The sequence below is a fragment of the Anarhichas minor genome, unplaced genomic scaffold (genome assembly GCF_050575085.1).
Source record: "Anarhichas minor isolate MPS153535 unplaced genomic scaffold, ASM5057508v1 ptg000024l, whole genome shotgun sequence".
Taxonomy (NCBI): Eukaryota; Metazoa; Chordata; class Actinopteri; order Perciformes; family Anarhichadidae; genus Anarhichas; species Anarhichas minor.
The window spans coordinates 8,171,689-8,184,015 of record NW_027466470.1 but is presented as its reverse complement, the minus strand read 5'-3'; the positions used below and the strand labels follow the sequence as shown (position 1 = coordinate 8,184,015).

At 43.6% G+C, this 12,327-nt stretch overlaps 1 protein-coding gene across 1 annotated transcript in view; it reads left to right on the top strand.

Annotated features, from left to right (window-relative positions):
• Positions 1-7,363: 7,363 nt before the first annotated feature.
• Positions 7,364-12,327, top strand: part of LOC142956686 (receptor-type tyrosine-protein phosphatase F) — a 98,123-nt gene continuing 93,159 nt past the window's right edge. The window contains exon 1 of the mRNA XM_076098402.1: positions 7,364-7,691. Within this exon, the coding sequence (XP_075954517.1) occupies positions 7,592-7,691 (100 nt within the window). The 5' untranslated portion in view covers positions 7,364-7,591. The remainder of the gene's footprint in view (positions 7,692-12,327) is intronic.

Here is a 12,327-nt window from a genome sequence, read left to right as displayed (position 1 = left end):
TTAGGACTTGAAGATCCTCTTTTTTTTTCCTCATTTGCAATGGCCACTAACCCGTGTTAAATCTGTTGGGGCTGAACGGTTTCAGGTAGACCAGGAGTCTTGGTTTTTCCTTTGTGTAACACATTGTTGTTTTTTTTGTTTCTCAGAATAGCATGTTACGTCTGCCTTTAGCTTCCTCCAAACACATTTCTCATTTCTTCTTTTCATTCCTTTGTAAATAGAACCTTGTGCTTCGCCACTGACACCATCGGGTCCAATGTTTCTTTTCCCCACAAAAAAAGAAAAAGCTTAGCTATAGAGGAAGTGCTTTCCCCAGCCTTCCCCGAGTTAGTCTAACCCCTCCCTGTGTAAACAATGGGTTTGTTACTATGTACCTTGGACCTCAGAGGCTTGTTTTCCCTGTGTCTTTTACATGCTCTGTTGTAGAGTGGAATAATAAAAACCATTGTGTCAATATGCAGTTTCAACAAGCCCAAAACCATCCAGTATAGTATGAAAAGACAGTCTGCGTTATGAAGTGAATGTAGGCTACGGTGGCGTGTCCTCACCTCCGTGCTTAGTGGATATCGTTGCTGACATAACAGTTCCTCCGAATTAGATTTGCTTAAAAGGATGCATAGAGATAATGGGCTGCTCACGAGCACAGACCATCCACTCAGGACCCATGAGCCACTGAATGGACACTTTTATTTTTACTCCTAGCCAATGCAGTGTGTAATTTGAATTTTCCTGGTATGAGTAGGCAAATCTTAATCACTGTGAAAATGTAAACGTGTGTACAACGTTGGGACGTGCAATACGGGTAAACTCCTAGATAAAACAACCACAAGGAACCATTGATCCAATATTGCTTTAAAGCTGTTCTACCCATTGATTTGCATCATTTTCTCCAATTACCAGACATATTGTATCAAAGGGATGGAAAGGGTACAGCGGTCCCACAGCATACGTCCTCCTATAGCCCGAACCTTAGTACAAAGTATTGTTGCTGCTCTGTCACTGAGCACTGAGGCCACAGCTTGGTTCTCATGCAGGCCTCGGGACGGTCCCCGTTGGCCAAAAGAGCTCCGCTCCGAGCCCGTTACAGTCGCTAATCTGGCCTGACACCAAGCTGATTTACAATACCCCCCCACCCTAAGCACTGACTCACTGGAGGTAATTGATTTAGAATAGTGTAGACACCTGCTGAATAGTACGAAGCCCTCAAAAGCCCCCGTCCTACCCTCTCATACGAGATGGGCCCAATACCCCGACCTAAGAGCCACCTGTTGAAGATGAATGTACACAAAGAGAAAGTGGCGGTTTGTTGGGCGATACTGGTGAGAAGCCCTGCTTATACCGTGTGTTTTCAGTTTGTTTTGTGTTCCCTGTCCACCCGAGTCCTACTGTAGTTCTGCAATGCTTCATTTTTCTCATATGCCTGCTCTTTCCGCTTGCTAAAGGATCCCACCATGATGTGTCCCTGGTTGGAGCTGAGCCGTTTGGTCATCTATTGATCTACGGAGCTCTGCATTTGCTCATCTTTGCTGCTCACAAGCCTTCACTCTGTTTGTCTTTTACTGGCGGAGACTAGGCTTTCTGCCCAGGGGGTGGTGGGGGTGGGGGAGTTGAAGTCGTGGTGTTAAGAGGGAGTGGTGGGGGGTGTGTGTGTGTGTGTGGGGGGGGGGGGGGGGGGGGGTGTTGGCTCCATGCCTTCTGTGCTGCCTGCCTAGTCATTTTATGGCACCATCTGTCTGCAAGGCAAACCATCAAGTGGTGACGTCTTTCCCATCTTTCTTGCTTGACAGTGTGAATTTCCTTTTGATATATACGCACATCTGCCATTGAGAATGTGTCTCAGTTTCTATTGCCACTTTAATGTTTGGCCATAGCACAGAATCATTCTTAATTATGCAGTAATTCATTTGTAGAACTCTCTACATTGTAAACACAAAGATATTTAAACTTTATTTCAGTCTTTGAACTTGGGGCAAGGCTGTTGGCTGTGAACATTTTCAGAGACCCTGAATAGAATACAAAAGCGTTGTTATTTTATCATTCTCCATGATTCTCCAATGATATCAAATATAAATGTCCAAAATTGAGATCCAGACTTTAAGGATGTCAACAAAGACATCCTAAGAATACAAGCCTGGTTTAAGAAATGATGCTCCTAATGTCGCTGCTACTTTACAGAAAGCTGCTTCATCCCCTCTGTTGCTCCAGGTATGCAGAGCATTGCTGTTATTTGATGAATGTCTGTTTTACATTGAGCAGGCTTTTTCTGATTTATTGCAGGCCCTTTGCCCGGCACTTTGTAGTGCGAGCCATTTTCTCCTTGCTCTGCCGCTCGACAACGCCAATAATCACTCTCCAATAAATTCAAATGGAAGTGGCACTCTGGTATGTCTCTTCTACTCTGTGTAATACATATCAGTGTAATACATATCACCTTTCATTCCAAGATTGATTTGCAGCCGAAAAAGATTGGTAGCCCCCCCCCCCCCCCAGAGGTGATTGTAAATCCCCGCTTCAGTGGCAATTTATGGAGGTGCTTGAGTTTTGTTAAATGTTCACTCAACCAGACTAAATGCCAATCGACACTGTATCAAATGGGTGAAGCCAATGTGCTGTGGTCTTTGCATTCTGTTCGAGGGCATCGGGTGCCTGCTGCATTAATAAGTCCAACACTCGTGCGTCACGGATTGCATCACGATGCGTCATGGAGACTCGGTGTCATGTGTTGTAAATGTCTATATTTCACATGGATGTAGTATTATTATACATAATTATTGAATTGACTGTAATGAACTACCTGATGGTGTTCTTTGAGTCATCCACACGAGCGGACACTTAACCGTGTGATTTCTTACACGAGTGCTTTCATTGTAGGTCAGCATAATCAGCGTGATGCTTACTTTCCATTGCTCAACTTAAGGAAGTGCATTTATCTGTTATAGCTGCCTTTTCAGTCTCTCAGTCGTCTTCTCGGCAGTAAGGCGTTAACAATTAACTCTGTGGAATCAGCTTGTAAACAAAAGTGCTGTAAAACTTGATAGGTCACAGGACATTACTCTTGAATCTCAATGCGGGGGCCTCGTTGCAGCCCTGTAAAAAAAAAACGACATGCACCATCAAGTCTGTGTGTACAGAAAGGCTTTCAGAGTCGGAGGGAAAACCTCATTTTGTAACTTTGCACTTTCATTTTACATTACGGGGCTCGTCGGCTTGCAGTAATTCTCCTGGGGTCTTGTGGTGGGTGTTCAGGGCTGAGGTAAAAAAAAAAAAGTGCACAGACTTGTGCGGGTGAGCTTTCTAGGGCATGGAAAACTAATCAGGGGCCAAAACACTGCTGTCGAAATTCACCTTGTAACTGTGTTTATGGAGCCGTTGCAGGCTGGGCCAACACAAACCCCTCTGGTCTGGGTTTATCACCTCCAGAGGCTGCCATGATTAGCTCCCCACACTGCTAGCCATATATCTCAGCCCCCCCCCCCCCCCCCCCCCCGAACAGAGAGAAAGAGAGGACATGAGTAGGGGGGATGGAAACGACGGAGTGCAGAGATGCTACCTGCAGTTAGTTTAATGGTATTGTTTACTCAGCTTCTGCACGCTCTCTGCGCAGCTGGGCCTCGTTTCATCTCGCCATTGTCTGCTTGTAAGACAACCAACGCTGTATGGGTGGCCACTCCCTTGCCACACACACTGGGGTTAATGGCTTGAGTGACAGGCACCTGATGTGGGTGGCAAGCAAGCAAACAGGATAGCTGTTTATTCCCTTCACTCAAAAAGCGCCTTTGTCCTCCGCAATTTTACAGTTTAGGATGTTCACAACCCATTGTTCTCTTGTTAATTACTTCACCTTAGTGATCTGCCTTTATTACGGCGTGTATATGTATATGTATATACAATATATGTTACGCACTGCATTACTGAGAACTCCAAAGTCCTCTTCCTAAATGACGAGTGGCTAAGAGTTATTTCAACTGCGGTGTTAATTTAATAACCTTCTGTTCTCTTTCATGGTTTCTGTGAGCTTAGATACAATGGAGCCACTCTTTCTCTAGATATAGGATCCATGATCTTAACATCTTGACAAACTGGCTCAAAACCCAATGCTACGCCATGAATTGTGTTTAGCCCGAATCACCTCCTACATCTTACATTTTGTTAAGTGTTTCAGAACAGCTGTTCCTAAACATTAGCTAATCATGAGCCTAGGAAGCTTTTAAGCTTGGATTTATTAAATAACTTACGAGTGATGATGAGCTGGAGGGAACTAACAAATGTTTGACTTTGTCTTGTCTATAATTTTCTTCATCTAAGTAAACCAAATTTGTGTTCCCCATAAACCCGGCTAACTGTGCTAACTGATTGGTTAGGACAAAATCAAATCCCATAAAATAACAAGAATGCAACAAAAAGAGTGTTTCTGGAGCTTTCTCCTCAGCGCACCTTTGTGCCAGAAATCTCTATTTTGCTTTAACAAGGAGGCACTGCCAGACACAATTGAGTAATGAATACATTTTTTTAGCTAGAATGCCATAATTTTACCATTTGCAATCTAAGAAATATGTAGAACTTCAGTCCATCTCGGCATACTGGTTTATAAAACATTCATTTAGTTCATGCACTGCAGTTTCAGACTGTATTCATTTTGAAAACCTACTCTAGCTGTAAAGCAATTAAGCTCCCGAATTCATCCTGACTAATTATTGTGATTATTAATTAATTAGGTTGTCAATTTCTGGCGGAATAATCTGGATGATCATTGTAGCCGCAATTACGCAGCGCTAACTATTCCTCCGTCACGCACCCTTTCCTCTCTTACTCGTGCACTAACCAGGCTTCAGAATGAAGTCACTGACGAGACAGAAGGATTCACATACAATCTCACAATGCCAGCCGTCCGCCCCTACGTGTTCAGATTGTTGTTTTTTTCTCTCGCGCTCCCACGTAGTTGCAAACAATGTTTCCTGTGTTACTGAGACACTTGCCTCAGATTTTGGATCACACTGCACCGTTTCCACGTTGGTGCCCTGTCCCTCTCGCAGTAGCACAAATGCACATTGTGGCGAGTGTCTCCCCCGTAGTATTTGCGTGCAGCTGAGAGGCACCGAGCTGCGACGGGATAAATAAGCAGCTATATAAATAAAGAATAAACCTCGCTCGAGGAATTTGTCTCATTGAAGATGAAAAGCATCTGCCTCTCTCTGGCATCTGCTGTAAAAGATATCCCTCCACCGCCAAGGGTTGGGAGCACGGCGAGTGGCCAACTCCATCAGGCTCGCTCCCTCTCTCTACCCGCCGTCACGAACCAACGTTGCGTACAAAAAAGATGAGTGTCAAAACAAATTTGTCAGCCAACAAACTTGATGTGAGTTACACCCGTTTTGCAAAAGCTAACTTGGGGTATTAGGTTGAAATAGAAATGAGGCCTAAATGTCTGTAATCCTGGTTGCAGAGTGGGGGTGGGATCCAGCTCTTTGGCACCCTGAGCGGTTGTATTTGTGTTTTCTTTGTCTTCTCCAGACTGTCACAGCTTAACACAGCTACAACGAGCTGCTTTCTCATTAGCAGTGAAGGTGAGGACGCAAGGGAATCTCAGAAGGTGTTCAATTTATTCGTCATTACTTTGTGGGTATTTCTCAAAAGTCCACATGCAGGGAGATGTATAATACAGCTCGATACAATCGCAGCTTGAACTTCCACTGGAGATAGATGATGTCGGCTGCACACAGTGTTTGGAAATTCCTTAGATGCAAGGTGTGTTGCATCAGTTAGGTAGACATGAATGCCCAGAGGCACATTCCTACGAGTGACAATCTGATGAAGAGCTGGCCGTCGATGATACCTGTCTGCAGCCGGGCTCAGGTGAGGCCCCTACACCGTGACTCACGCATACCATTCCTTCACATCGCTTTACTCGACCAAGAAGAAAAAAGGAACCTATTGAAATTTAGCTTTCCTTAGATCTCTACCTGGCAGTGTTTTACCGTGGTTCTGTTTCACAAAGAGGGTGGTCGAAGAGTTGCCCGACGTCTGCGTTTCTTTCCCCTGTGTTTCCACACGCATTGAAGTAGCCACATGAGTAATGGGCTACTCAACACCTCCACAGGCTTAAGAATGGAACGGTTTTCTTTACCTCAAGATACTGGAGGCATTGTGTACCTGACACTCTGACTTATTTAGCTGAACTGAATAGAACGAAAGCTGACTGGCCACCCGGCAAGCCTCCAGATATTCCACATTGCGAGCGCCTCTCTTTCTCTTTTCACAAATATCAGCAATCAGTATTGTTCGGTCGCCACTATAAACTCGACAGTGAGACGGCGCAGACGAGCCGAGGAAGTTTTCAATTCAGTTCCAATAGGCTTCTTATCAAAGCTTTGAACAGAATCATTGTCAAGGAGCCCTTGAAGACAAAAGTAGGCTTACTTTGAAACTTTAAAAAGTCTTCTCATTTTTGTAAATTTCTTTTGAAGTCCTCTGGAGATGCTGCTTTATTTCCATCAAAAGAGAGATATATATCCTCTACCATATTGTGGTCTTCATAACAGCGTTATGATTACTCATCGCAGATGGCCATGGGCAAGAGTGTAGGGATAAGCAATTTAGTTAGCTCAATTTATGGGGATACACAGTCACTATGTTTATAACAGCATTAGACATCGAAACTGCGGGCTATAACAAACTTAAGGTCATACGTCCAAATCTTATCAGCTGGCTAAATCATTTCCTACACTGAATCTAATCCTAAAAATAATAATAATAATACATTTAATCTGAGGGGCAGCCTTTGTTTGTGTGTCACCACCCACTACTTAAGGCAATGGAGCAATGCTTTCTGTTTTATTGCTCTGTTAATTATGGTTCATTTGTGGTGCACCTGCTGCTGTTTTGTTGACCAACCATGCCCCCCCCCCCCCCTTGGGTTGTGTTGTATTGTATGTAAATGTACATATATGTTGTCATGTTATGAGATCATGGCTCTTAGTGTGATTTGAACCCATCTGGAAGACACCGTTTTCAATTTCTTGATGGGGAACATTAAGTGGGCGGCGGCCCTTAGGGAGTCCTGTTCAGGAGGTCCTCTGGGTCTTCAACTGATCCCCATTGTGTGAGAGGATGGCTGAGGAGCTTAATGCTGAGCTCTGTCCTCCCCTTTGGTTCCTGCTATTTCCTCCCATGATTTCTCTCTGTTGCACCGCACTGCATTTTGTTCCCTAACTCTTCTGCTGATGTAGTTTGCGTGTTACGTTTGCTCCGCTTGTATTTTCATCTGCCCCGAGCAGGATTTTGTTCTCAGTATTTGGCGCCTTGTTGATCGCGACCAAAGATCTTGTTGTTGTCTTACAAGAGCAGGGTGAGGGTTTTTTTTTTCTTACAAACACGCAAACATTTCCAACTCCTCTGCTTCTGCTCTGTGACTTGCGTTTGATATCCCCGCATTACTGTGTTATTATGCTCCTTCAAATATATGCAAATATATAGTGGGGTTTGAATACTAATGTTTCTGTGCTCCTGTTCTCTCCCAGGTGTTAGTCTTTGATCCTGTCAGAGTGGGACGTGTCTAGCTGGGACTGAGGAGGGAGCAGTGCCATCTTGGAACATGGGGCCTCACAGTCACCTGGCAGTGCCCCTCCTGCCCAGAGAGGCGTTGCCGTTCCTGCTTCTACTCAGCTGCATGGTGTTGTCCTCGCAGGCAGACAGTAAGTAACCCCACTCACCTGTGGAGGCCTGCCTTGCTTCCTGCACAATCTGATTATGTTTTAAGCTTTACAAGTATTTTGACAGTAAGAGGATTTTAAGGCCCTCGTTTACGACACACATGGTGAACAATCAAACACAATGGGAGGGTAAAAAGCACTGTCTTTTAGACTACTTTCAGGTGTATTAGATTACATAGTGATCAGTTGAATAAATGCAGCCCCTTTTGTAGATGTTTACCTTGTTTAAAGAGACTCACAGTATAATGTTTAGTTGATATTTAACCCACTACATTGTTGCACATTCACAGAGAACACGATTTTATGCTGTGCAGTGCATTTAAAATAGAATACAGATTGAATTTACATTCTGTGTCTTTGGTGGATTCCAACAAACATAAATAGCAGCGCGTCTAATGCATGTCCCAATGCATAGAGGGCTAAAAATAAGCGTACAGTGTACAGAGTGATGCTCCATCAGCCTCTGCGTCTGTCTGTCGACCTGAATGACGCTTTTGGCTGGAATAAGGCGCTCAGAAAGATGCGTGACTGTTGCTCTGCCTTCGGGTCTCGGGAGCGGCCAAGAAGCACTGCCCCGCCGAAGACGGGGTCAGGGACAGATCTAATTCAGCACATTACTATAGTGCTGTCACGGGGTCACTGTAATTCAATTATAATTCAATTATACCCCAACCCCTCCCATTCCCCCAACCGAGCACGCCAACTGCCCTGTGCTCTCATACATGGGTCCAGTAGGATTTGTTTTTTCTTTACCCTTTGCCTTGTCTCACTCAGCCCTGTGTTGTCATCTTTGTCTCTTGCGGTGTGTCTAGATTTTCCCACTGTATCAGTGTGAACCTGACCTTGCAGAAAAGTTTTGCCCTCCTGTCTTCTTTTCTTTTCTTGTGGTCTGGCAAGACTGTCTTTGCTCAGCCTGTAATGTGATCGGACCAAATCAAGTAAGACTTGATAGATGTTGCAATACGTCTGGTTCCAAGGTTTTTATTTTTTTTTTTATCAGAATACAATGGAGGCATTGTATCCTGAAAAAAACAAAAAAAAACTCGGAATAACAGCAGTTTCTTAAGAATTCAAATAAAGTAGGAATTGCTGATCATTAATTGTCAGGAGGAAATACATAAAATAACTGTAAGACTATTTTTGGACAGTGAATTATTGCCATGGCACTCTCCTTGACAAAGCAAGATTTGCAGTGTCAGTCATTTCTTTATTGCTTGTTTATGGTCATGTTATGTTGTGTACCTGTGCTCCTCTTTTCTTTTTTTTTAATTGCCACCAAGGGAATTCACAGAATGGATTCACATGCATATGCTCTTAAGAGATCATAAAGGGAAAAAAAGGTAATGCCAGGGTCATCGCAGGCTCCACGATATTAATCAGATACTGCATCATTTGTCACCTGTTTTGTTTGTTTAACAAAAAGTTAAATTAATAAAAATAGTGAATGGCATGTGGCTTGCAGAGTCTGTCAGAAGTGCAGTGCGGCCCAGAGTTTGGACGAGTCTGTGATTATTAAGCTGTGCTGCTATTGTGCTGTTTTTTATCTATATTGAGCTACAAGTCATTTAAAATAGTTTAAAAAATTTAAAACATATTTTGTATTTTTCTACAATATTTGATGCCTGTATTTATATTCAGTAGCCAAACAATACAGAGGTATCTAAAGAATCTCACACAGCTAGAAACAGCTAGCTAGCTTGTATTCTACTGTGTTCAGTTTTATGAACAATGGATTAGTTTGGACAATGTTCTGCACTATCTTTACTTTTGTAAATACATAGTCCTTTTTAGCTCTCTGTCTCCATGAGAGCAAGATTGCCCTGGTCTCAAATTCGGGTAATCATATCATTTACGGATAAAAAGCCTGAGCCAAGCATTTTAATTAAGAGACAAAGATACTCTCCCGTGACAAGCGGGCACAAGCACTTTCATTGACGATCCACCCACACACACAGAGATAAATGAGGAACTTGAGAAAAGATGGAATTTCAGCTTAAAGGGAAGATAAAACAAGCGTGTAGACTTCTAGAGAAGCCTGGCTCTGGTCCCAGGTTAACCTGTGGTTGTAGTCTAATCTAAGCACACATAGGGAAATGCCTAGACCTGCTATTACCCAGACTGCAAAGCAAACAGATATAGAATTAAAATAAGACCGTCGGGGGGCAAAAAATAACACCTACCACTAATGGCAGGGTTGTGTGAATTTCATCCAGCCTGTAATTTTGATGCAACTTAATTATGTGAACTTGATAGTTCTGGTTTGGATTTCCTGTATTACAGGGCAGACACCAGACAGATATTATGGGCGGGGTGCCTGGCAAGATTCTGATTACATGGGTTCAGTCTGGTGTCCTTGTCTCCTCCTTGAAAAGGTTCAGCAGGCAATGCATAAAGAAAGTATATGTTATTCCATTCACAGTGCATTGTGTGCTGGTTTAGGGTGGCTACATTTCAAAGGTTCTAATGTTTGTTTGTTAACACTCAAAATAGTACAATTCATCATGATTTAGAAGCACAAATAAGTACAAGAAATCCTCCAGCAGCCATATCAATGTAGGAGCCCTGTAACGTCATTCATCTTACATCGTCATTGAGTAGGCATGCTATGCGGGGCGATTACTCTGAGTACTGATCGCAGACGTCTCATCGATCCCCGGGGAGCTCGGCCTAATCAACCAGCTCTCTGTACGGCCTCCTGCTACACGAAGGTCAGCCTCAAAGACATACATACCCAGCACATAAATGTAATGGTTATCTTTTTGTAGTGCTGCCATTGTGAGTTATTTCATTGGCTTTAATAAGCTTTTGATGTATGTGTCTCTTCTCGTGCCTCTCACGTTATAATCCTGGGTGGCTTTTAGTGCAAGACCACCGGGCCCTTTGTGTCCAAGCCTGCTCCTTTCACTCCCCGTGGCAGGAGGATTACAATGGGACCATAATTAACTTAATAAGTTTAACGGGACGTTTTACGACAAACCGCATGCCGCAACCTTTGTGTGTCTTATTTATGTCCCCCCCACGTACCACCAATCGATTAATTGTAGTTTGTTAGTATTTTTTGAGCTGTTGTGTTTCTTTATTGACCAATGGATAAACTGCTAAGAAGTTCCAATGGTAGATATACAGGTAATACCAATATCTTAAAAGAATAACCCACAAGACAAGTGCAATTGATTGATTTGACAATTTATAAAGTTCCTACAATGGACTAATGTGATTGAAGTGCCAAAGTGGTTTGGAGAGGGGTGGCCAGACGGGACGGGGGGGGACTAGAAATTGGATTGTATTTTTTAGTGTCCATATGGTCACCCAGTTCAAAAACTGACAGGGATAGAAAATTGATTCTTTTTTAAATTAAAAGTAACCATATCCACCTTGGAGAGCCACTTGGAGAGTAATGCAGTTAGCGCACAGCTGTGGTCCACACACATCATACAGACAGGCACATGGAGAGAGGATGAAGAGGAGGGACAACTGAACAACAGAAAATGCACTCCGAGAAAGAAGTGTGTGTGTGTGTGTGTGGAAAAACACCTGCAAGATAAAGAACGCAATTTAGAGGTTGGGGAGATTTGATGGAAAGTTGTTTTCATAAGCCAGTGCAGCAATGTCAGAATTGACGGAGGAAAGGGTCATCGGGGGTTAATGATGTGAGATTAATAGTTTAATTAGGGAGCTCAATAGCAGAGCCAGAGGCAGTCACCCAAACCCTCTGCTGTGTCCCGGATTGGGCAATGCCACAGGACGACAAGAACCGCCGGTGTCCCTCCGGAAAAGGACAGATGGAGGAAGACATTTAAAGTCTTGGTTCATAACGATGGCTGTATTGACAAAAGACACGTAAATTCCCCATCGTTAACTATTACATTCTTACTTAATGTTTTGCTACTTTGAATTGATCATCCAATATTACCAGAGATTTTGAAGGGTTGATGAGGATTTGATTTGTGCCCATACAGCTGTTTTTGAGATTGGGGAATTTCAAGATGGCTGGCATTAAATAGGACATAATATCGTAATGTACAGGCACAAGTATTGTTCACTGTTGGAGCATCCTCCAAGATGTACTTAAAGGCAACTCACCCCAATCAGCCAGCGGACATGTTGCAGCATAAAGCATTATTTCTCCATGTGTAAATGGTCACCGGAGCTTTTCAAAGATGCCAAATCATAAGGGAAGCAACAAAGAGCCTGCTGGAGTAAAGCCAGAATCTCTCCGTTGGTCTATGTCCCCACAGTAACATAATTTAATTTCTCCCTCAATTTTGCCTCGTGGAGAGTTGAATTACTTGAGACCTCAGGGCCGTGTGGGTGAGCCGTCGAGAACAATGGTAGGGACTCTTTGTGGTCTCTGAGGGAGGGCTAATCTAGGGGAGGCAAATTAATGAGGTTAGTGGGGTCGCACGGGGGTGCGTGGTGATGGATGATGAGCCAACCCCAAAATGGGAGAAGCTAGGATCCATCTCAGCGGCGAACCCCCCAACCAACCCCCTCCCGGGATCACTTAACACACTTAACATTTTCTCCAATCTGGTCTATTAATTTCAGGGTACGAGCCAAGGTGACCATTGGACTTCACCCAGCTGCATTAACAACCCCCCCCCCCCCCAATCATTTC